Genomic DNA, 26,477 nt, shown 5'->3' with positions numbered 1-26,477 from the left:
AGCCTTGATAAAGGCCATCCAGCCGAAACAAGCGTTGGGGGGTACACCAGGGCAGACCTTTACTACTGACCAGTCAGAAAGGTAATATTATGTAGCCATCTATTTTGTGTTTTCAACATATTCAGCATATATTGTGTGTGGTGGCAGGTTGCACCACTGGGGGTAGCGATACCTATGTGCCTCATTTGTATACCATGGCTGGTTGTTTGTAATATTATGGGAAAATGTAGGATTCCTAAATTTTGTACTGTGTACTGTTAAAATTATATATCCCCGTGTCTATATACCTCTGGTGTGCCCCATTTTTGCCCATGTGCTTCTTATGGTCATTATTTGACTCTGATCTCACTGTTTCCTGTACCTTTGATCTATTTCAATAAAATTATTTTTGTATTTTTGTAAATTTCTGTATTGGACTTTTTGTTCGCTATTTTCCTCTATATATTTCACATATAAGTTTGCGATAGTCCTATCATGTCCATTTACACACCCATTTCTATAGTATCACATAGTTGTATTGTTTTACTAGGATAAATGGGATTTTTCTCCATGAAACTATTATGTTATATTGTACTTCATGTTAGTAGTAACATTTCTTTGATATGACTTGCGTTTATTTGTGAAAAAATTGAAATATGGCAAAAATTTTGACGATTTCACAATTTTCCAACTTTGAATTTTCATGCCCTTAAATCACAGAGATATGGCACACAAAATACTTAATAAGTAACATTTCCCACATGTTTACTTTACATCAGCACAATTTTGGAACCAACTTTTCTTTTGTTAGGAAGTTATAAGGGTTAAAATTTAACAAGTGATTTCTCATTTTTACGGCACCATTTTTTGGGGGGGACCACATCACATTTGAAGTCACTTTGAGGGGTCAATATGATAGCAAATACCCAAAAGTGACACCATTCTAAAAACTGCACCCCTCAAGGTGCTCAAAATCACATTCAAGTTTATTAATCCTTCAGATGCTTCACAGGAATTTTTTGAATGTTTAAAAAAATGAACATTTAGCTTTTTTTCACAAAAAAATTACTTCAGATCCAATTTTTTTTCATTTTCCCAAGGGTATCAGGAGAAATTGGACCCCAAAAGTTATTGTGCAATTTGTACTGAGTACGCTGATACCCCACATATGGGGGGACCCACTGTTTCAACTCATGGCAGATCACAGAAGGGAAGGAGCGCCGTTTGTGTTTTTCAATGCAAAAATTGGCTGGAATTGAGATGGGATGCCATGTCGCGTTTAGAGAGCACCTGATGTGCCTAAATAGAGGAAACCCCCACAAGTGACCCCATTTTGGAAACTAGACCCCCAAGGAACTTATCTAGATGTGTGGTGAGAACTTTGAATCCCCAAGTGCTTCACAGAAGTTTATAACGTAGAGTCATAAAAATAAAAAAATCATATTTTTTTCCATTAAAATGATATTTTCACCCCCAATTTTTTATTTTCCAAAGGGTAACAGAAGAAATGGGACCCCAAGAGTTATTGTGCAATTTGTCCTGAGATACCTCATATGTGGGGGTAAACCACTGTTTTGGCTCATGGCAGAGCATGGAAGAGGAGCACTGTTTGACTTTTTCAACACAGAATTGGCTGGAATTGAGATCAGATGCCATGTCGCATTTGGAGAGCCCCTGATGGGCCTAAACAGTGGATACCTCCCCAATACTAACTCCAACCCTAATCCTATGCCTAACCCTAGCCCTATCCCTATTGGGAAAATGGAAATAAATACTTTTTTTTAATTTCATTATTTTTCCCTAACTAAGGGGGTGATAAAGGGGGGTTTGATTTACTATTTATAGTGGGTTTTTATGTTTGGCAGCTGTCACTCGCTAAAAGACGCTTTATATTACAAAAAATAGTTTTTGCATCGCCACATTTTGAGAGCTATAATTTTTTTCATATTTTGGCCCACAGAGTCAAGTGAGGTCTTGTTTTTTGCTGGACGAGTTGATGTTTTTATTGGTACCATTTTTGGGCACATGACATTTTTTGATCGCTTTTTATTCTGATTTTTGGGAGGTAGAATGAACAAAAGCTAGCAATTTATGAATTTCTTTTTTTGGGGGGAGCACTTATACCGTTCCGCATGTGGTAAAATTGGGTTAGTATGATGACAGCGATACCTCATGTATATCATTTTTTATGCTTTGGCGCTTTTATACAATAAAATCAATTTTATATAACAAAAATTTTTGCATCGCTTTATTCTGAGAGCTAAAACATTTTATTTTTTTGTCACTGATGCTGTATGGTAGCTCGTTTTTTGTGGGACAAGATGATGTTTTCAGCAGTACCATGTGTATTTATATCTGTCTTTTTGATTATGCGTTATTGCACATTTTGTTCGGCAATATGATGATAAAGCATTGTTTTTTGCCTTTCTTTTAAGGGGTTCACTAAAGGGGTGAACTAGTGGGAGAGTTTTATAGGGCGGATCGTTACGGACGCGGCGATACTAAATATGTGTACTTTTATTGCTTTTTTATTATTATTTACATAAAGAAATGGATTTATTGGGGAATATTTTTTTTCTTTATTTAGGATTTTTTTAAAATTATTTTTACACATGCTAATGTTTTTCAACTTTTTTACATTGTCCCAGCTTGGGACATTACTTTGCAAATTCAGATCGCTGATTTGACACTTTTCAGCAATCTGACAGGCAGTGTAGGAGGCATCTCAGTGCCTGCTCTCAGCAGGCACTGACAAGCCACCTCCCTGTGGGACCCAGAAGGACCCCGTGGCCATCTTGGATCCGGGGGCATGCAGGGAGGAGGCCCTTGGAACAACTCGATCACATCACGTTGTCCTGATGGTCTCAGGGAAGCACGCAGGGAGCCTGTGTGATGCTTCCCTATGCCACTGGAACACTGCGATCATGTTTGATCGCAGTGTGCCGGGGGTTCATGTGCCGGAAGCGGTTCGTGACCGCTCCAGGTACATAGTGCCGGGAGTCAGCTGTGATAATCAGATGATACCCTGCCATGAACAGCCACGCTCCCCCCCATGAGCATGGCTGATCAGCTATGACGTACTATCCCGTCCATGGGAATTAAGTCCCAGGGCACATGAACGGAATAGTGCGTCATGTGGCAGAAAGGGGTTAAATAATGAGACTGAAGCATCACTGAGTACCTACTTGGATTCTATTCTGGCAATAAAAAAATCCAATTGTTCACTGATTTATTGTTAAGTCAATGGATAAAAAAGTTCAGACATTGTCTCCTTCGTTTTTCTAAACTGGATGAGAAAAAAAATACAACATTGATGATACGAGAGAAAAACATTGCATTTTGCACAGATAAAAAAGACACAAATGTAAGAATGTAAAAAAAACAACAAAACAAATAATTATAATAATAGATGTATGAAAGATAAAACTGGAACTTATTATACAGTGACAAGCAAAAGTGTAACAATGTTTTTACCTCTAACTTTCAGGAGCCGTATCTCCTTATCCACTACTGCTTCTAACGTGAGACTGCCAACATTTTACAGACAATCATCTTGCATATCTCAAAGATAAACTTGACCTGCAACTAACTCCAGTTATTCAAAATTAGCTAGAAACTAAAAGAATTACCTGCTTGTGCAGATGTTATGAGAGCAGTATTCCCTTCGTTGTCTTGCCAATTCACATTTACATGAGGACATTGTGACAGAGTTATTACAATATCCACATAGCCCTGATAACAGGCAACAAGAAGTCCAGTCTGTAAAAATAAAGTAAGGTTCATGATCATCATGCTTTGTAAATAAATGATAATAATGGCTAATTTCATGTATATGAAAGAAAATCTGACATCATAATATGTTTTCAGAAGACCTTGTATTACATGAAAAGGTCATCTGTTCGATTAGCACAAACAGAACACAATGGCACCCAGAGTATCTGACCAGGGCTGCCACTTGGAATTTCGGGGTCCCATACTGGCAAAATTTTTGTGGCCCCCTTGAGACTCCTCCCAGGCTCCACCCCAGTCCCGCCTCCATTCCTCAAACTGTCCACAGTCCCACCGTTCTCTCTTGGAAAATCTCCACTTTTCACCATTCACACATTAACAGTTCCAATCACCAGATCACACATATAGTCAGCTGTTGTGAACACTTTTAACCTGGCTTCTGAGTTTGGGCTCCCTATGGTGGTTGCCGTTGGTAATGGAGCTGATCTAGCTGACAGAAGTCAATCACCTGAGCAGGATGATTGGAGGTCAGGTGTTACAGACTGGGGAGATTTAAGTGAGCAACATTCCCTCAGCTCTTGCCAGGGATTTGGTTTGCTTCCTGAGCATATTTTGAAGTCTGCTTGTCTCCTGCTCTGTCCTGCATCTTTCAGAGAAGTTATTTGTCTTCTTGAATCTTTTTTTGCATTGGATCCATTTTTGCTTGTCTTTGATTTTTGCTTAGCTGGTGTGAGTTCAGCCTGGTTCCCTAATGGGACCTGCGCTGGACTCTGTTCCATATGCCACAGTGTATGTTAGTCTTTTAGTAACCAGTTCACACCAGAGTTCTGATTCAGTGGGGGAGAGGTCGTGTGGACTCAGTATTTTTGCATATCAGACGTGTTGGATATTTCTTAGGGATTTTTACATGATTGCAGACAGTATCCTTTCCCATCCCAGTTTTGGACCCAGGTGATAATGCAGGTAGCCCCGGACCACCAAGAGAATTGTAAATTTTTGGTGTTGCATAATTTACATGACATTATTGTGCTGGTTTTCCTTGGTTGCAGACCCATAATCCTGTTCTGGATTGGAAATCTGTGTCTGTGTTTATTTGGGGTTGTCAATGTGTTCCTAGTGACACTCCTTTTTTCTCTACTTCTCCCCAGTCTCATGATGATGTCCCTGACTATTTGGATGATTTCTCTGATTTGTTTAGCAAGAGTAAGTCTGCGTCCTTGCCTCCTCATAGGAGTTATGACTGCGCAATCGAGTTAGTGACCGGTTGTAAATTTCTCAAGGGGCGGCTCTTCAATTTATCTGTACCTGAACATGATGCTATGCGATCCTATATCAAGGAATCCTTGGAGAAGGGTCATATCAGACCGTCCTCTTCACTTTTAGGTGCTGGCTTTTTCTTTGTGGCCAAGAAAGATGGCTCATTGAGGCCACATATTGGCTATCAGCTCCTTAATAAAATCACTGTTAAATATCAGTATCTGTTACCCCTGATTTCTGATTTATTCTCCAGAGTGAAAGGTGCTAGTTGGTTTACCAAGCCTGACCTTAGGGGGGCATATAATCTTATTTGCATCAAGCATGGTGATGAATGGAAGACGGCGTTTAATACTCCTGAGGGGCATTTTGAGCACCTAGTGATGCCTTTTGGGCTCACTAATGCCCCTTCCATCTTCCAATCTTTCATGAACGATATTTTCTGGGATTTTGTGGACAAATTTTTGATCGCTTATTTGGACGATATATTTTTTTCCAATGATTGGGATTCTCATGTGGAACATTTTCGGACTGTATTCCGGATTTTGAGAGAAAATGCTCTGTATGTTAAGGGATCGAAATGTCTCTTTGGTGTACAAAAAAATTTGTTTTTGGGATTCATTATGGACCCGGATAAGGTCCAGGCCATTTATAATTGGGTTCAGCCCACTTCCTTGAAGGCTGTCACAATCCCGCCATTGACACCGGTATGTCACGGATGGAGGGATGCGACGCACTGCTGACACACGGCTATCACAGGCGCAGGGGGCTTATCTTAGTTATCCCACCGCTGGCACCATGTGACAAAAAAACAGCAAGCTAATCTTGCCCTAATAATTTATCACAGGGGGGTTATTTTGGATGTCCCACCACTGCTAACAATCTTCCACGAACTGCAGGGATTTATGTATATCCCACTTTTCAGTTCCACATTGGAACTTGCAGCTCTCCGGCGCCCCCCTTATCCTCAGGTCAGTCAGGGAACTACACATAGGATAATTAGTCGCCGGACAAGCTGCTTGTTGTGCACGGGCGATTAGGCCACTGCAGTGAGGAAATTATCAATGCTTTGGCCACAATCACCCAATCAGCATATAAAACCCTTCCGTCACTGCCAGCTAGCCCAACCAACCAAGAAACACCACGCCGCCACCAGCTCCAGATTTCTTGGCTTAAGTTATAGATTTAATAGAGGGGTTCGAAGCCAACCCAATCAGTAGCGTAATTATCTTAAAGGCACGTGTTAGGTTTTAGAGCATGAAGACAGACTAATAAAGTTATCATTTATTCCCAAAAGGTGGGCAGCGATTACACAGATAAAAGTTGTTACAAAGTTGAGACACTAGATACAGTGGGGAAAAAAAGTATTTAGTCAGCAATAGTGCAAGTTCCACCACTTAAAAAGATGAGAGGCGTCTGTAATTTACATCATAGGTAGACCTCAACTATGGGAGACAAACTGAGAAAAAAAAATCCAGAAAATCACATTGTCTGTTTTTTTTTCATTTTATTTGCATATTATGGTGGAAAATAAGTATTTGGTCAGAAACAAGTAATCAAGATTTCTGCCTCTCACAGACCTGTAACTTCTTCTTTAAGAGTCTCCTCTTTCCTCCACTCATTACCTGTAGTAATGGCACCTGTTTAATCTTGTTATCAGTATAAAAAGACACCTGTGCACACCCTCAAACAGTCTGACTCCAAACTCCACTATGGTGAAGACCAAAGAGCTGTCAAAGGACACCAGAAACAAAATTGTAGCCCTGCACCAGGCTGGGAAGACTGAATCTGCAATAGCCAACCAGCTTGGAGTGAAGAAATCAACTGTGGGAGCAATAATTAGAAAATGGAAGACATCCAAGACCACTGATAATCTCCCTCGATCTGGTGCTCCACGCAAAATCCCACCCCGTGGGGTCAGAATGATCACAAGAACGGTGAGCAAAAATCCCAGAACCACGCGGGGGGACCTAGTGAATGAACTGCAGAGAGCTGGGACCAATGTAACAAGGCCTACCATAAGTAACACACTACGCCACCATGGACTCAGATCCTGCAGTGCCAGACGTGTCCCACTGCTTAAGCCTGTACATGTCCGGGCCCGTCTGAAGTTTGCTAGAGAGCATTTGGATGATCCAGAGGAGTTTTGGGAGAATGTCCTATGGTCTGATGAAACCAAACTGGAACTGTTTGGTAGAAACACAACTTGTCGTGTTTGGAGGAAAAAGAATACTGAGTTGCATCCATCAAACACCATACCTACTGTAAAGCATGGTGGTGGAAACATCATGCTTTGGGGCTGTTTCTCTGCAAAGGGGCCAGGACTAGAGTTGAGCGATACCGTCCGATACTTCAAAGTATCGGATCGGAATGGATCGGCCGATCTTTAAAAAAAGTATCGGTATCGCCGATTCCGATACCGGAAGTCCCATTCAAGTCTATGGGACTTCCGGTATCGGAATAAGAAAAACCCTGTTTTTGCCTTGTACAGCCTCTCTGGGGTCTGTACGGGCCTTTCGGGGGGCTGTGCCGGCCTGCCAGGGGGTCTGTGCAGGCTCCGGTGGTCTGTGCCGGCCTGCCGGGGGGCTGTGCCGGCCTGCCGGTGGTCTGTGCAGGCTCCGGTGGTCTGTGCCGGCCTGCCGGGGGGCTGTGCCGGCCTGCCGGTGGTCTGTGCAGGCTCCGGTGGTGTGTGCCGGCCTGCCGGGGGGCTGTGCCGGCCTGCCGGTGGTCTGTGCAGGCTCCGGGGGGCTGTGCCGGCCTGCCGGGGGGCTGTGCAGGCTCCGGGGGGCTGTGCCGGCCTGCCGGGGGGCTGTGCCGGCCTGCCGGGGGGCTGTGCCGGCCTGCCGGTGGTCTGTGCAGGCTCCGGGGGGCTGAGCCGGCCTGCCGGGGGGCTGTGTCGGCCTGCCGGTGGTCTGTGCAGGCTTCGGGGGTCTGTGCAGGCATCGTCCGATGGGACTACAAGTCCCATCGGGCGATGCCTGCTACCATGACAGTGATTGACACATTAGCCAATGATGGGACAGTAGTAGTCCCATCATCCGGCTAATGTGTTGAATGTAAAAAAAAAAAAAAAAATTACATGCTACATACATACAACATGCATACTACATACATGCTACATTCATACTACATACTACATACATGCTACATTCATACTACATAAATACTACATACATACTACATATATACTACATGCATGCTACATACATACAACATGCATACTACATACATGCTACATTCATACTACATAAATACTACATGCAACATACATACTACATATATACTACATACATACTACATATATACTACATGCATGCTACATACATACTGCATGCTACATACATACTACATGCTACATACATACCACATATACTACATACATACTACATGCATGCTACATACATACTACATACATACTACATACATACCACATACATACTACATACATACTACATACATACTACATGCATGCTACATACATAACACATACATACTACATGCATGCTACATACATACTACATGCTACATACATACCACATACATACTACATATATACTACATGCATGCTACATACATACTGCATGCTACATGCATGCTACATACATACTACATACATAATACATACTACATATATACTACATGCATGCTACATACATACTGCATGCTACATGCATGCTACATACATACTACATACATACTACATGCTACATACATACCACATATATACTACATACATACTACATACAATACATTCATACAATACATACATAGACATACAGTACATATAACATAGAGTAACATACTTACCAATACTTGTCACATTGTTCCCCGAAGCCATTGTCTTTTACGGAATAAATATTAACATAACAAACCACAAAAATACTCACCCACGATCCGAAGCAGTCCACGAGTGTGTCCCACGACGATCTTGGGTAGAGAACTGCAGCATCAGCTGATGCTGCCGTTCTTTACGGGCTGCAGGAATCCAATGACGGAAGGTAGGTATCCTTCCGCACTGTATTCCTCCGCCACTTAAAAAAAAAAAGTCCCTAGTCTCACTTTATGCCATTGCTGTGTGGGAATTTCCACTCGTGGACTGCTTCGGATCGTGGGTGAGTATTTTTGTGGTTTGTTATGTTAATATTTATTCCGGAAAAGACAATGGCTTCGGGGAACAATGTGACAAGTATTGTTAAGTATGTTACTCTATGTTATATGTACTGTATGTCTATGTATGTATTGTATGAATGTATTGTATGTAGTATGTATGTAGTATATATGTGGTATGTATGTAGCATGTAGTATGTATGTAGTATGTATGTAGCATGCATGTAGCATGCAGTATGTATGTAGCATGCATGTAGTATATATGTAGTATGTATGTAGCATGTAGTATGTATGTAGTATGTATGTAGCATGCATGTAGCATGTAGTATGTATGTAGCATGCATGTAGCATGCAGTATGTATGTAGCATGCATGTAGTATATATGTAGTATGTATGTAGCATGCATGTAGTATATATGTAATATGTATGTAGCATGTAGCATGTATGTAGTATGTATGTGGTATGTATGTAGCATGTAGTATGTATGTAGCATGCATGTAGTATGCATGTAGTATGTATGTAGCATTCATGTAGTATGTATGTAGTATGTATGTAGTATGTATGTAGTATATATGTAGTATGTATGTAGCATGTATGTAGTATGTATGTGGTATGTATGTAGCATGTAGTATGTATGTAGCATGCATGTAGTATATATGTAGTATGTATGTAGCATGTAGTATGTATGTAGTATGTATGTAGTATGTATGTGGTATGTATGTAGCATGCAGTATGTATGTAGCATGTATGTAGTATATATGTAGTATGTATGTAGTATATATGTAGCATGTAGTATGTATGTAGCATGCATGTAGCATGCATGTAGTATGTATGTAGCATGTATGTAGTATGTATGTAGTATGTAGCATGCAGTATGTATGTAGCATGTATGTAGTATATATGTAGTATGTATGTAGTATATATGTAGTATGTATGTAGCATGTAGTATGTATGTAGCATGCAGTATGTATGTAGCATGTATGTAGTATATATGTAGTATGTATGTAGTATATATGTAGTATGTATGTAGCATGTAGTATGTATGTAGCATGCATGTAGTATATATGTAGTATGTATGTAGCATGTAGTATGTATGTAGCATGCATGTAGTATGTATGTAGTATTTTTTTTTTTTTTTTAACATTTAACACATTAGCTGGATGATGGGACTACTACTGTCCCATCATTGGCTAATGTGTCAATCACTGTCATGGTAGCAGGCATCGCCAGATGGGACTTGTAGTCCCATCGGACGATGCTTGCACAGACCCCCGGACATCAGCACAGCCCCCCGGCAGGCCGGCACAGCCCCCCGGCAGGCCGGTACAGACCCCCACAGGGTGCACAGACCACCGGCAGGCCGGCACAGCCCCCCGGCAGGCCGGTACAGACCCCCACAGGGTGCACAGACCACCGGCAGGCCGGCACAGCCCCCCGGCAGGCCGGTACAGACCCCCACAGGGTGCACAGACCACCGGCAGGCCGGCACAGCCCCCCGGCAGGCCGGTACAGACCCCGGGCAGTCCACACAGCCCCCCGGCAGGCCGGCAGAGACCCCCAGAAGGCCCGAAATGACGGCGCATCATGATGCGCACACACCGCGCATCATGATGACGTCAGGCTGTCAATCAACTTTGAACTTCCGATTCCGATGCCGAATTCCGATATTGAAAAAATATCGGAAGTCGGTATCGGAATTCCGATACAGCAAGTATCGGCCGATACCCGATACTTGCGGTATCGGAATGCTCAACACTAGCCAGGACGACTGATCCGGGTACATGAAAGAATGAATGGGGCCATGTATCGTGAGATTTTGAGTGCAAACCTCCTTCCATCAGCAAGGGCATTGAAGATGAAACGTGGCTGGGTCTTTCAACATGACAATGATCCAAAGCACACCGCCAGGGCAACGAAGGAGTGGCTTCGTAAGAAGCATTTCAAGGTCCTGGAGTGGCCTAGCCAGTCTCCAGATCTCAACCCTATAGAAAACCTTTGGAGGGAGTTGAAAGTCCGTGTTGCCAAGCGAAAAGCCAAAAACATCACTGCTCTAGAGGAGATCTGCATGGAGGAATGGGCCAACATACCAACAACAGTGTGTGGCAACCTTGTGAAGACTTACAGAAAACGTTTGACCACTGTCATTGCCAACAAAGGATATATCACAAAGTATTGAGATGAAATTTTGTTTCTGACCAAATACTTATTTTCCACCATAATATGCAAATAAAATGAAAAAAAAAACAGACAATGTGATTTTCTGGATTTTTTTTCTCAGTTTGTCTCCCATAGTTGAGGTCTACCTATGATGTAAATTACAGACGCCTCTCATCTTTTTAAGTGGTGGAACTTGCACTATTGCTGACTGACTAAATACTTTTTTTCCCCCACTGTATGTACAATGCAGATATAAAATAAAAGGGATTAACAGCAGAAATCAAACTTACAGTTGCTTAGATGGTCTGTAGGCTAGCCGTGTGGTGGGGGGAGGGGCAGCAGCTACACATCACCCTGCATCTGGGGGGTCCTTTTGGCATCAAAACCTCCAGCTCGACTGCCCAACCCCAGGGAGGGAATGCCTCATAGATCTCGGTCGGTGACATCACAAAAGGGGCGGTCTAGGGATGTTCCTCCCCCTGCTCTAGGAGTTACAATTCTGACTACAAAACTTATAATGACTATATCTGGCAGAGGGTACCTCGTATAAACACGCACATGGTATCATTCTTTTTAGTCTGTCCAGGACAATAATTAAAGACCAAACATGCAGTGGTTATGTCACACTGTTTAGGAGTTATCCAGTTCTCGGTTTCTGGGGGTGCTGGAACCTTGAAAATGATGGGTCAGAACGTCGGTTTCGTTTTCGAGTATCGTTTCCGCGATCCAGTCTCTTTAATATCACCTATACTTCTATTCAGCCGCATGGTGCTTAAACAAAAGAGATCCTTTCCTTGCTAGGGTGGAAGGGAGAAATGTTATGAGCTCATTTTCTGCTCCACCAGTTGAGAGTTCCCCTTCCGTTCTCCCTCTGGTGGTGACAGGAGGTAGAGAGGTTGGCTTAAGTGGTAGTGATCTGCCACCTGGTGAGGAAGATAATGATTGGATCTCTGGATGGTCAGAATGGATATAAGACAGTCAACGCCCTATCCTAGTGCTGGTGATTCAGTCTGCTTCTCAGGTCTAGGACTCAGCTCTGTTCCAGTCTTCTCAAGATAAGTTTGTTTTTTGCTAATGTTCACACTTGCTCTTGTTGGTCATTTCAGTTTTTTGTGTGGTCAGCCAGCCCAGCTGGGCTGTGCTGAATTTCCACACTTATTTGTCAAATTGTCTTTTTTGTCCCTTATTAGATTGGTCTCTTTTTGCTCTGTCTCAGAATATTTCAGAGTGCTGATATAGTGGGAGAAGTCTAGTGACTTCAGGGTTAATTTTGCTATCAATTGTGTTGGACATTTTTGTAGGGGTTTTTGGCAGATTGCAGACAGTTTCTTTCCTTTCCTGTCCTTTCTAGTTAGTTTGGCCCCATCGTTTGCTCAGCCTATTTTCCTGCCTTTGTTTGTGTTTTCATCTGGTTTAACCGTCAATACATGTGGGGGGCTGTCTCTCCTTTGGGGTCTGCTCTGGGGCAGTTAGTTTTCCTCTCTTCCTGCTTTTGGCTTATTTAGTTCTCCAGTTGTGACGAGGCGACTAGGACCACCGTAGGAACGCTCCACGACTGCTGCTAGTTGCATGTTAGGATCAGGGGTCTGCAGTCTGCATAGTTACCAACCTCTTTGGTTTTCTGAGACTTAGCTTGTTTGTTTTTTATTTCCTCCTCGGCTACCCGTTCATAACAGAATCACCAGCCATACCGCAGATTCTAGGGTACTCAAAAGCAGGAACAGAGGAGAGAAAAAAAGAAAAAAAAGGAGAAAAAGTGTCAGAATATTTTTTTTCTTTTAATGCATTTTTTCCTCTTTTTCTCTGGGGCCGTAGGAGGATTTTTTTTTTCTTGATGGAGATTAAGCAATTGTCTGATCGTGTGGAGCAGCTCGCTGCTGAAGTGCAGGGAATTTCTGCCTATCTCGCTCAATCACATGCTGTTGAACCCAAGATCCCTACTCCTGATGTGTTTTTTGGGGAACGGTCTAAATTTTAAGAATAATTGTAAATTATTTTGTGCCTTGAAGCCTAACTCATCGGGAAGCTCTGCACAGCAGGTTAAAATTGTCATCTCCTTTGATTTGCAGCGATCCCCAGGATTGGGCGTTTTCTCTGACACCTGAAAATCCTATTCTGACTAATGTGGATGCATTTTTTCAGGCCTTGGGGTTGTTGTATGATGATCCTAATTCCGTTGATCAAGCTGAGAGAACCCTGTTGGCATTAAACCAGGCTCAGGATCCTGCAGAGTTATATTGTCAAAAATTCCGAAAGTGGGCGGTCCTTACTACATGGAATGATAGTGCATTGGCAGCCCTCTTTCGGAAAGGTTTATCAGAGACCGTAAAAGATGTTATGGTGGGATTTCCTGCTCCCTCTGGTCTGGATGGCTCTATGGCATTAGCCATTCAAGTTGATCGGCGTTTACGTGAACGTAAAAATACACGGGAGGCGCTGCCACCTTTTGAACAAATGTCTGAACCTATGCAATGTGATGGGGTTTTGTCTAGGGCGTAACGTCGGGAGTTTAGAAGGCGTAATAAGCTGTGTTTTTTCTGTGGAGACGCCTCTCATACTATTTCTGCCTGCCCTAAACGAGAGAAACGTTTTGAACACACATTTGCTGTGGGCACTATACAACCTAAGTTCCTTTTGGCAATTACTCTGATCTGCTCCTTGTCCACATTTTCCACTAAGGCTTTTGTGGATTCAGGAGCAGCTCTGAATCTGATGGATTTGGACTTTGCTAAACGTTGTGGTTTGTCCATGGCGCCTCTGCAGACGCCTATTCCTTTGAGGGGTATTGATGCCACTCCTTTGGCGGAGAATAAACCTCCGTTTTGGACCCAGGTGATAATGCGAGTTGCCCCAGACCACCAGGAGAATTGTAAATTTTTGGTGCTGCATAATTTGCATGATGCTGTTGTTCTGGGGTTCCCCTGGTTGCAAACTCATAACCCAGTTTTGGATTGGAAATCTGTGTCTGTGGTGAGTTGGGGTTGTCAGTGTGTTCTTAGGGACGCTCCTGTTTTCTCCACCTCTCCTCAGTCTCATGATATTCCTGATTATCTGGCTGAATTCTCTGATGTATTTAGTGAGAGTAAATCTGCGTATTTGCCCCCTCATAGGAGTTATGACTGTGCAATTGAGTTGATGCCTGGGTGTAAATTTCCCAAGGGTCGGCTTTTTAACTTATCTGTACCCGAACATGATGCTATGTGATCCTATATTAAGGAGTCGTTGAAGGGTCATATTAGACCATCCTCGTCACCTTTAGGTGCTGTTTTTTTTGTGGCCAAGAAAGATGGTTCATTAAGACCGTGTATTGATTATCGTTCCCTTAACAAGATGATGGTTAAATATCAGTACCCGTTACCTCTGATGTCTGATTTATTCTCCAGAGTTAAGAGTGCCTGCTGGTTTACTAAGCTTGATCTCAGGGGGGCGTATAATCTTATTCGCATCAAGCACGGGGATGAATGGAAGACAGCGTTTAATACTCTGGAGGGACATTTTGAGCACCTGGTGATGCCTTTTGGGCTCTCCAATGCCCCTTCTGTCTTCCAGTCCTTTATGAATGATATTGTTATGCGAGGCTTAGGTCGAAGGAGGCTGACAAAACCCGGGCCCCTGCGGAGTCCCTCAAACTAGGGAAAACCCTGTCTGACCCTCAACCCAGGGTTTTTGCTAAAGGTGCAAATGCCTGAGCCTCCAGCCTCTCCTTATCTCCTGCTCAGCCCTAAGCTGAACCCTCCACCCTCCACCCAGTGAGTTGTCAAACCACCAAAACCCACACAGTAATGACAGACAGGGAGAACTCAAACCACACCGCGCCGCAACCACACAGGACAATACTATAATGTGAACAGGGCAAAACAAAGCACAAATATAGGAAGACGAAAAGGTAACAACGGATCATACGACACCAGCTATGAATTATCATAGAATCATAGAATCATAGAATCGTAGAGTTGGAAGGGACCTCCTGGGCCATCTGGTCCAACCCCCTGCTCAAAGCAGGATTCGCTAAATCATCCCAGTCAGATGTCTGTCCAGCCTCTGTTTGAAGACTTCCATTGAAGGAGAACTCACCACTTCTCGTGGCAGCCTGTTCCACTCATTGATCACTCTGTCAAAAAGTTTTTTCTAATATCTAATCTGTGTCTCTTCCCATTCAGTTTCATCCCATTGCTTCTAGTCTTTCCTTGTGCAAATGAGAATAAAGTTGATCCTTCTACAATGTGACATCCCTTTAGATATTTGTAGACAGCTATTAAGTCTCCTCTCAGTCTTCTCTTTTGCAAACTAAACATTCCCAAATCCTGCAACCTTTCCTCATAAGACAGGGTTTGCAGACCGGTCACCATTCTGGTCGCTCTTTTCTGAACTTGCTCCAGTTTGTTGATGTCTTTTTTAAAATGTGGTGCCCAAAACTGGACACAATATTCCAGATGAGGTCTGACCAAAGAGGAGTAGAGGGAAATAATGACTTCACGTGATCTAGACTGTATGCTTCTGTTAATACATCCTAGAATTGCATTTGCCTTTTTTGCTGCTGCATCACACTGTTGACTCATATTCAGTCTGTGATCTATTAGTATACCCAAGTCTTTTTCACATGTGCTGTCACTTAGCCCTATTCCTCCCATTCTATATATGCTTTTTTCATTTTTATTGCCCAGATGTAGTACTTTGCATTTCTCCCTGTTAAAAACCATTCTGTTAGTTGCTGCCCACTTCTCCAGTTTATTTAAATCTTTTTGAATCCTCTCTCTCTCTTCTCTAGTATTAGCTATCCCTCCTAGCTTTGTGTCATCAGCAAATTTAATCAGTTTACCCTCAATTCCTTCATCTAAATCGTTGATAAAGATGTTGAACAATACAGGGCCCAGGACAGAGCCCTGTGGTACCCCACTTGAGACATTCTTCCAACTGGATGTGCAGCCATTTACGACCACTCTTTGGGTCCGATCACTAAGCCAGTTATGAATCCACCTAACAGTTGCCTTGTCCATTCCATACTTAGTCATTTTTTCAATAAGGATTGTATGAGAGACTTTGTCAAATGCTTTGCTGAAGTCAAGATATACTATATCTACAGCATTTCCTTGATCCACCCAATCAGTGATACCGTCATAGAAGGAAATTAAGTTAGTCTGACATGACTTATTAGTTACAAACCCATGCTGACTCTGTTTAATCACTTCATTCTTATCCAGGTATTGACATACATGTTGTTTAATAATTTGTTCAAAGATCTTTCCTGGTATAGAAGTCAGACTCACCGGCCTATAGTTGCCTGGGTCCACCTTCTTCCCCTTTTTGAAGATAGGAACAACATTTGCTCTTCTCCAGTCTTCTGGCACTTCTCCTGTTCTCCAAGAATTTTCAAAGATTATGGAGAGGGGTTCAAAAATTTCTTCTGCTATCTCCTTCAGTACTCTGGGGTGTAATTCATCTGGACCTGGAGACTTGAATTCATTTAGGTTAGCTAAGTGTTTCCTCACTATCTTTCTGTTTATAGATATCCTGGATTCTTCTATTCCCTTAATAGGACAGTGAATAACAGTTGATGTTGCATTTCCTTTCTGAGAGAAAACAGATGCAAAATAGGAATTTAAAAGTTCAGCCTTCTCAACATCCTGTCTTACCATTTCATCATTTTCATCCTGTAAAAATCCTATAGCATCTTTGACTTTTCTTTTACTTTTGACATATCCCCAAAATCCTTTATTATTGCTTTTGACATCTCTTGCAAGCCTCAGTTCATTTTCAGCTTTAGCTAATCTGATTTGTGCCCTGCAGGTTCTGCAGACAGCATTATATTCTTCTTTAGATATGCCTCCCTCTTTCCATTTTATAAACATTTTTTTCTTCCTTTTTAGCATGTGCTTAAGTTCTGTGTTCATCCATCCTGGTTTCCTTAAATGCTTCCTATTCTTCCCTCTTTTCGGAATTGTTAACAACTGTGCTTTGAGAATTTCATTTTTCAAGATTTCCCATCCTTCCTGGACATTTTTGTCTTTAAGGATATCCAGCCATTGGATCCCTCCAATTCTCTTTCTGAATCCCTTAAAATCTGCCTTTCTGAAATCTAACCTTGACGTCTGAGTCTTCACAGGTCTTCCACCTCTAGTAATCCAAAATTCTAAAATAGCATGGTCGCTACCTCCTAGGGTCCCAGCCACTTTTACCTCCTCAACCATTTCCTCCCTGTTTATAAGGATTAGATCCAAGGTAGCAGTTCCCCTTGTTTTCTCCCTTACCTTTTGGAAGATAAAGTTGTCAGCAAGAGAGGATAAGAATTTCCTTGACCTGTTAGTTTTGCCTGAGAGAGATTCCCAACAAATGTCTGGATAGTTGAAATCTCCCATGACAACTATGTCATATTTTTTGGAGAACTTGGCCATCTGATGCATAAAGAGTTCATCTATATCTTCGGCTTGCACAGGCGGCCTGTAGTAAATGCCTACAATGGTGTCCTTTCCATTGTTCTGTCCTTGTATTCTTACCCAAACAGTTTCCACAGAACTCCCAGTCTCTGAAGCTTCAATCTCTGTGCAGATATACGCGTTTCGAACATACAATGCGACACCCCCTCCTCGTTTATCAAGTCTATTTCTTGCAAATAAGTTGTATCCTTCTAGTCTTGTATTCCAATCATGTGTATTGTCCCACCAAGTTTCAGTGATTCCAATTACATCATATTTCTGTTCCTGTGTTAGTAGTTCCAATTCTCCTTGTTTGTTGCCCATGCTTTGTGCATTAGTATAGAAACATTTTAGTTTGTGATTGGTTTCTCTTTCTCCATTATTTTTATTAATTAGATTCTTTCGTCTTTGTTCTTCCTTTCCACTTCTAATAGCAGAGTTCTCAATAGCATTTGTCAGGTGTATGGCTTTTTCTGGTCTTTTGCTTCCCTTCCCATGTTGTTCTAGTTTAAAGCTCTCCTTACAAGTGTAGCAAGGCGACTTCCAAATACATGCTTTCCAGTCTTCGTAAGGTGCACCCCATCTCTAGCAAGTAGTCCATCGTATAAGTAGTTCACTCCGTGATCCAGAAATCCAAATCGTTGCTGACGGCACCATCGACGTAGCCAGTTGTTCACCTGCAGAATCTTATTCCACCTCCTTGTTCCATGGCCATCCACTGGGAGGATGGAAGAGAAGACCACCTGCGCTCCCAGTTCTTTCACTTTCTTGCCTAAGTCTTCAAAGTCTCTGCAGATAATTTCCAGGTCGTTTCTTGCGGTGTCATTTGTCCCCACATGTAGTAGCAGGAATGGGTAGTCATCTGTAGGTCTGAAGAGTCCTGATATCCTGTCAGACACATCTTTAATTTTTGCACCTGGAAGACAGCACATTTCTCTTGTAGTTATATCCGGTCTGCAGATAGCGGCCTCTGTTCCTCTCAGCAGGGAATCCCCCATGACCACCACTCTCCGTTTCTTCTTCACAACATTTTTCTTTCTCCATCCAGGAGGACTCTGAGGGCGTACAAGGTTGCTGTTTGTTGGCAAAGTCTTATCCAGATGTATTTCTTCATCGTTTTCCTGCGTGAGAGCCTGGTACTGGTTCCTGAGCAGTATGGGTGCTGACTGCCTCCTGATCCTCCTGCTTCTCTGGGTCACATGTCTCCATTCCTTTGTTTCTTCAGGTGCACTTCGAATTTCTTCTCTTTCTGTAACATGAAGAGATAATTCTGCTCTGTCCAAGAACTCTTCACCTTCCTTAATGATCTTTAACGTAGCTAACCTCTCTTCGAGATTTTGCAACTTTTCCTCCAACAGGGACACAAGCTTGCATTTGTGGCATGTGAAGTTTGGCTTTTCCACTGGTAAATCTGTGAACATGTAGCAAGAAATGCAGCTCACCAAATGGCTCCTGGCCTCTTCCATCTTGAGATTTCTTAAAAACGATGAAAGATGAGCCAAATTTATCGGCGCGCAGTTTTTCCAATTTCCTCTTTTCAGCTGCAACGGCCAAAACCCAGTGATCGTTGAGCTCGCGGAGACTCTTCACTTATCCCAGAAGGCACTGGGAATATGCAAATGATCTCCTCAAGACTCTTCCCCTGGTTTTCCGATTTCCTCTTTTCAGCTGCAACGGCCAAAACCCAGTGATCGTTGAGCTCGCGGAGACTCTTCACTTATCCCAGAAGGCACTGGGAATATGCAAATGATCTCCTCAAGACTCTTCCCCTGGTTTTCCGATTTCCTCTTTTCAGCTGCAACGGCCAAAACCCAGTGATCGTTGAGCTCGCGGAGACTCTTCACTTATCCCAGAAGGCACTGGGAATATGCAAATGATCTCCTCAAGACTCTTCCCCTGGTTTTCCGATTTCCTCTTTTCAGCTGCAACGGCCAAAACCCAGTGATCGTTGAGCTCGCAGAGACTCTTCACTTATCCCAGAAGGCACTGGGAATATGCAAATGATCTCCTCAAGACTCTTCCCCTGGTTTTCTCTCTCCAACACCTCCACTCCAGACCGGAACCACTTGGCACAAAACACAAGCTATAATCGGCGACGCCCACAGGCCAGCACGACTATTTAAAGACCGTGGGCGTGACCAAACATCCCACCTGATTTCCAGCTAGATTAACCCCAGATAACCTGAGTAAAATCAAGCCGGCGCCACTGAGGCTATAGTGGACGGAGATGGAACTACCGCTGCCTGCCGGATGCTGTGGTGTGAACAGCGTCCGACATCACAGTACCCCGTCTTCTACGAGGGACCCCAGGGCCCTCAAGACTCATAGGACCCGGCTTGTCCGGATGACGGCGGTGAAAGGAACTGACCAGCCGCTCCGCATGTATGTCTGAGGCTGGAACCCAAGACCTCTCCTCCGGACCATACCCCCGCCAGTGCACCAAATACTGAAGAGTACGGCGCAGTACTCGAGAGTCCACCACTTTGGAGACTTCAAACTCTAAATTGCCATCCACCATGACTGGAGGTGGCATCGGCGTCGTGTCCACAGAGCCTACCACCTTTTTCAATAAAGACCTGTGAAACACGTTGTATATCTTGTATACCGCAGGAAGCTCCAACCGAAAAGCAACCGGGTTTATGATGGCAGCAACCTTAAAAGGGCCAATAAACCTTGGACCCAATTTCAATGATGGAATTTTGAGTTTTATGTTTTTAGTAGCTAACCACACCCAATCACCCACACACAGGTCCGGACCTGGCACGCGTCTAGAGTCAGCCACACGTTTGTATCTTGCACTCATGCTCAGCAATCGCTGTTTCACACTCCTCCAGACCGATGATAGTTGAACTCCTAACCGGTCCTCCTCTGGGACGCCCCCAGAGCCCCCCTGATGCAAGGTACAAAATTGAGGATGGTGCCCATAAACACAAAAGAACGGAGACTCTCCCGATGATTCTTGGCGGTGATTATTTAATGCGAACTCGGCCAAGGGAAGGAACGTCGACCACTCCTCTTGGTTGTCAGACACAAAACATCACAAATACTGCTCCAGATTTTGGTTCATACGCTCAGTTTGACCATTTGACTGCGGATGAAACGCCGACGAATGAGACAACTTGATCCCCAATCGTGAGCAAAAAGCTTTCCAAAACTTCGCCACAAACTGGGTACCCCTATCAGACACTATGTCCGACGGAACTCCGTGCAGTCTGACCACCTCCTGCACAAAGACCTGAGCCAGCGTCTTCACGTTGGGCAAGGAAGGCAACGACACAAAATGCGCCATCTTCGAAAATCGATCAACCACCACCAGGATGACCGTGTTCCCCGCCGAGGCAGGCAAGTCTGTGATAAAGTCCATGGAGATTTCTGTCCATGGCCTACTAGGTATCCCCAGAGGCTGTAGAGTGCCAGCAGGACGGGTTCTGGGCGACTTGGCCCTGGCGCACGTGATGCAAGCTGTCACGTAGGAAACCACATCCTGCCGGATTTTTGGCCACCAGAAGCGGCGCGATACCAGTTCCAAGGTGCCCCTAACCCCTGGATGACCGGCCAGGACCGAGTCGTGGTGTTCCCCCAACACTTTAAGACGAAGATGAAGGGGTACGAACGACTTATTAGCGGGAAGTCCTGGTGGTACCTCCTCCTGGGCCTCGGCAATCTCCGCCTCTACCTCAGTCATGAGAGCCGAAACCACTACACCTTCCTGGAGGATGGGTACCGGCTCTTCCCGAGGTTCTCCCCCTGGAAAACACCTGGACAAGGCATCCGCCTTGGTGTTTTTCGCCCCAGGACGGTAAGTCACCAGAAAGTTAAAACGTGTAAAAAACAATGCCCAGCGAGCCTGCCTGGGAGACAGACGCTTGGCCGACTCCAGATAGAGCAGGTTTTTATGGTCGGTGATGACTGTGACCTGGTGGTCCGCCCCCTCCAAGAAGTGTCGCCATTCCTCAAAAGCCAATTTGATGGCCAACAACTCCCTGTTGCCGATGTCGTAATTCCGTTCGGCCGGCGACAGCTTCTTGGAGAAGTAGGCGCATGGACGCAAATTGCTCAAGAACGAGCCCTGTGACAGTACTGCCCCCACTCCCACCTCAGACGCATCGACCTCCACCGTAAAAGGTTTAGATACGTCCGGTTGCACCAGAATGGGGGCTGAAGCAAAACGGTTCTTCAGAAGCTCAAATGCACGCACCGCATCCTTAGACCAGATAGCGAGATTGGTACCTTTTTTCGTCATGTCCGTGAGTGGTTTGGCTATAGTAGAGAAATTCTTAATAAACTTCCTATAATAGTTGGCAAACCCAAGGAACCGCTGGAGCGCCTTTAGATTACCAGGCCGTTCCCATCGCAGCACCGCTTGCACCTTCGCGGCATCCATTTTAAACCCTGCGGCGGACACAATATATCCCAAAAAAGGCAACTCTTGAACAAAAAACACGCATTTTTCAAGCTTAGCATAGAGCTTATTCTCACGGAGCAGCTGTAACACCTGCCTGACATGCTCTAAATGAGTGTCCTGGTCGCTCGAATAAATAAGGATATCATCCAGGTACACAATCACAAATTTCCCCAGCAAATGAGCAAATACATCATTTATGAAATGTTGGAACACAGCAGGCGCGGTTGTCAACCCAAATGGCATAACTAGGCTTTCAAAATGACCCTCAGGGGTATTAAATGCCGTCTTCCACTCATCCCCCTGACGGACCCTTATGAGGTTATATGCCCCCCTGAGGTCAAGTTTGGAAAACCACTTCGCACCAGCCACCTGGTTGAACAAATCAGGGATCAGAGGCATCGGGTAGGGATCACGGACCGTAATCTGGTTTAACTCCCGGAAATCCAGACACGGGCGTAACCCCCCATCTTTCTTCTTAATAAAGAAAAACCCCGCTGCTACAGGTGAGGATGAAGGCCGGATGTGCCCTTTACTTAAACTCTCCGCAATGTAGTCCTTAAGAGCTTGTCTCTCCGGACCAGAAATACTAAACATCCTCGCCTTAGGCAATTTAGCCCCGGGTTTTAACCTAATTTGACAGTCATAGGCTCGATGTGGAGGTAGTTCTGAGCAACCCCTCTCAGAGAATACGTCCGCAAAATCCAGCAATGCCTCCGGAAGGCTGGACTTCACGGCGGACACACATGTGGCCAAGCAATTTTCCTGGCAAAAACTGCTCCACTGGACTATGTCCTGGGTTCTCCAGTCAATCACCGGGTTGTGCTTAGACAACCATGGGAAACCCAGGACTATTTGTGCTGGGAGATTATTGAGTACCTTACATGTAACCCACTCAGAATGTAGGACCCCAATGTGGAGTTTAACCTCAGCTACAAACTCAGTAATCTCCCCCTGTGGGAGGGGAGCGGCATTAATGGTAACCACGCGAATAGGATGAGGGAGTTTTTCGATCTTGAAACCTGCCATGCGTGCAAACTCCTCATCCATGAGATTGGTGGCTGAACCGCTATCCACAAACACTGATATTGGTAGCTCTCTGCCCGCAATAATAACCCTGGCAGGGAGCATACATTGAGATACCATCATGGAGGATATGCATACGCTCAGTTGGGCCTCCTCCATACCCTCTGAGCTTACCAGTTTTCCGCCGGTGCGACTTTCTTTGGTAGCACAGGACAAGCATTTACATAATGATCTCTTTTACCACAGTAAAAACATGCTCCATGCTTCCTGAACCCAGGAACGCGACGCTGCACATGTGATACCCCAGCGATTTGCATAGGTTCCGTGGGCTCATCTGCAGCAACCACACTGGCACCCCTGCGCCCCTTGACGCAAACGGCGATCAATACGGATAACCAAACTCATGGCAGATTCTAACGAAGCAGGAGTCTCATACATCAGGAGGGCCTGTTTAACTCTTTCTGAGACCCCATGAATAAACTGACTCCGCAGCGCTGGGTCGTTCCACTGTGTGTCTACTGCCCAACGGCGAAATTCTGAACAATAGTCTTCCGCCATACGTTCCCCCTGACGGAGGGCGCGGATCTTAGATTCTGCTAAAGCCAATCTGTCGGGGTCATCATAAATGAGCCCGAGTGCTGAAAAAACATTCTCAACCGAATGAAATGTAGCAGAGTCGGCTGGTAAGGAAAACGCCCATGCTTGGGGGTCCCCACTCAGTAATGATAACACCAGACCCACCCGCTGAGCCTCATTACCTGAGGAGACCGGGCGCATGCGAAAGTATAACTTGCAGGCCTCCCGAAAGATGACAAATTTGCTGCGTTCCCCAGAAAATCGTTCAGGCAGCGGAATCTTAGGCTCTGCACCTGCACCAGCAGAAGCCGCCTGCACATTAGCTACAACCAGGCCCTGCTGCTGAACTGCCCCCTTCAACTCTGTGACCTGTACGGACAGCGCCGCCAACTGGCGGTTTATGGAAGTCATGGAATCCATGGAAAAATGTTGGGCCGATTATAATGTTATGCGAGGCTTAGGTCGAAGGAGGCTGACAAAACCCGGGCCCCTGCGGAGTCCCTCAAACTAGGGAAAACACTGTCTGACCCTCAACCCAGGGTTTTTGCTAAAGGTGCAAATGCCTGAGCCTCCAGCCTCTCCTTATCTCCTGCTCAGCCCTAAGCTGAACCCTCCACCCTCCACCCAGTGAGTTGTCAAACCACCAAAACCCACACAGTAATGACAGACAGGGAGAACTCAAACCACACCGCACCGCAACCACACAGGACAATACTATAATGTGAACAGGGCAAAACAAAGCACAAATATAGGAAGACGAAAAGGTAACAACGGATCATACGACACCAGCTATGAATTTCTCTCTCCAACACCTCCACTCCAGACCGGAACCACTTGGCACAAAACACAAGCTATAATCGGCGACGCCCACAGGCCAGCACGACTATTTAAAGACCGTGGGCGTGACCAAACATCCCACCTGATTTCCAGCTAGATTAACCCCAGATAACCTGAGTAAAATCAAGCCGGCGCCACTGAGGCTATAGTGGACGGAGATGGAACTACCGCTGCCTGCCGGACGCTGTGGTGTGAACAGCGTCCGACATGACAGATATTTTCCGAGACTTTGTGGATAAGTTTTTGATCATCTATCTGGATGATATTTTGATCTTTTCTAGTGATTGGGATTCCCATGTGGAACATGTCCGGACTGTGTTTCGGATTTTGAGGGAGAATTCCCTGTTTGTTAAGGGATCGAAATGTCTCTTTAGTGTACAGAGGATTTCATTTTTGGGATTTATCTTATCACCATCGACTATTGAAATGGACCCGGCCAAGGTACAGGCCATTTATGATTGGGTTCATCCTACTTCTTTGAAGGCTCTTCAGAAGTTTTTGGGTTTTGCTAATTTCTATCGTAAATTTATAGGTAATTTTTCTAGTATTGTCAAACCACTGACTGATCTGACCAAGAAGAGAGCTGATGTGCTCAATTGGTCTCCTGAGGCTGTCTCAGCATTTCAGGAGCTTAAGCGGAGGTTTACTTCAGCTCCAGTTTTATGGCAACCTGATGTCTCACTTCCATTTCAAGTGGAGGTAGACGCTTCTGAGATTGGTGCAGGAGCTGTTTTGTCCCAAAAAGACCCGGTGACTTCTAAGATGAATCCCCGTGCCTTCTTTTCTCGAAAGTTTTCCCCATCTGAACACAACTATGACGTGAGGAATCGGGAATTGTTGGCCATGAAATGGGCATTTGAGGAGTGGAGACATTGGTTGGAGGGAGCTAGACATCAATTTGTGGTCCTCACCGATCACAAGAATCTGACTTATCTGATGTCGGCTAAACGCTTGAATCCTAGACCGGCTGGATGGGCCTTGTTTTTCACGCGTTTTAATTTTGTGGTCTCTTTTCTTCTGGACACTAAGAATGTTAAGGCAGATGCCCTTTCTAGGAGTTTCTTTGCTGATTCTCTTAATGTGACCGAGCCTACTACTATCCTAGGTGAGGGGGTAGTTCTTTCTGCCATTTCGCCCGATTTGAGATGCTCCCTGGAGGAATTTCAGGAGGATAAACATGAGCATTGCCCTATGGGAAGATTGTATGTTCCGGACCAGTGGAGAAAGAGAGTGATGTCTGAAGTCCATTGCTCCGCATTGGCTGGTCATCCAGGTATTTTTGGTACCAGAGATTTGGTGAGTCAGTCGTTTTGGTGGCCTGCCTTATCTCGTGATGTCAGGAATTTTGTACAGTCCTGTGGGACTTGTTCTCGGTCTAAACCCTGTTCTCGTTCTAGTGGGTTGCTGATGCCCCTGCCGGTGCCCAAGAGGCTATGGACCCATATCTCAATGGATTTTATTTCTGATCTTCCTGTCTCTCAGAGAATGACTGTTATCTGGGTAGTTTATGATAGATTTTCGAAGATGGTCCATCTTGTGCCACTCCCAAAGTTGCCATCTTCCACTGAGTTGGTACCCTTGTTTTTACAACAGCTCGTTCGGTTACACGGGATTCCTGAGAACATTGTGTCCGATAGAGGGGTCCAGTTTGTTTCCAGATTTTGGAAAGCCTTTTGTTCCAATCTGGGAATTCAGTTATCCTTCTCCTCTGCGTTTCATCCCCAGACCAATGGGCAGACTGAGAGAACAAACCAGACCCTGGAGTCTTATTTAAGATGTTTTATATCTGCTAATGAAGATGATTGGGTCTCATTTTTGCCCTCGGCCGAATTTGCGCTGAACAATAGAGCTAGTTCTGCCACCTTGATGTCACCCTTTTTCTGTAATTTTGGGTTTCATCCTCGATTCTCTTCAGGGCAAGTGGAATCTTCGTCCTGCCCAGGTGTGGACACTGTGGTTGTTAGAATGCAGCAGATATGGGACCAAGTGATGGATAA

General features: G+C 44.4%; 1 protein-coding gene across 1 annotated transcript in view; it reads right to left on the bottom strand.

Annotated features, from left to right (window-relative positions):
* ANKRD33B (ankyrin repeat domain 33B) overlaps nt 1-26,477 on the bottom strand; it is a 1,334,158-nt gene that overhangs the window by 646,603 nt on the left and 661,078 nt on the right. The window contains exon 2 of the mRNA XM_073587622.1: nt 3,609-3,738. Within this exon, the coding sequence (XP_073443723.1) occupies nt 3,609-3,738 (130 nt within the window). The remainder of the gene's footprint in view (nt 1-3,608; nt 3,739-26,477) is intronic.

The sequence above is a fragment of the Dendrobates tinctorius genome, unplaced genomic scaffold, assembly GCF_039654945.1.
Source record: "Dendrobates tinctorius isolate UK_male_01 unplaced genomic scaffold, ASM3965494v1 ptg000100l, whole genome shotgun sequence".
Taxonomy (NCBI): Eukaryota; Metazoa; Chordata; class Amphibia; order Anura; family Dendrobatidae; genus Dendrobates; species Dendrobates tinctorius.
Note: the sequence above shows the minus strand (reverse complement) of the source record. Positions and strands in the feature narration are given on the sequence as shown.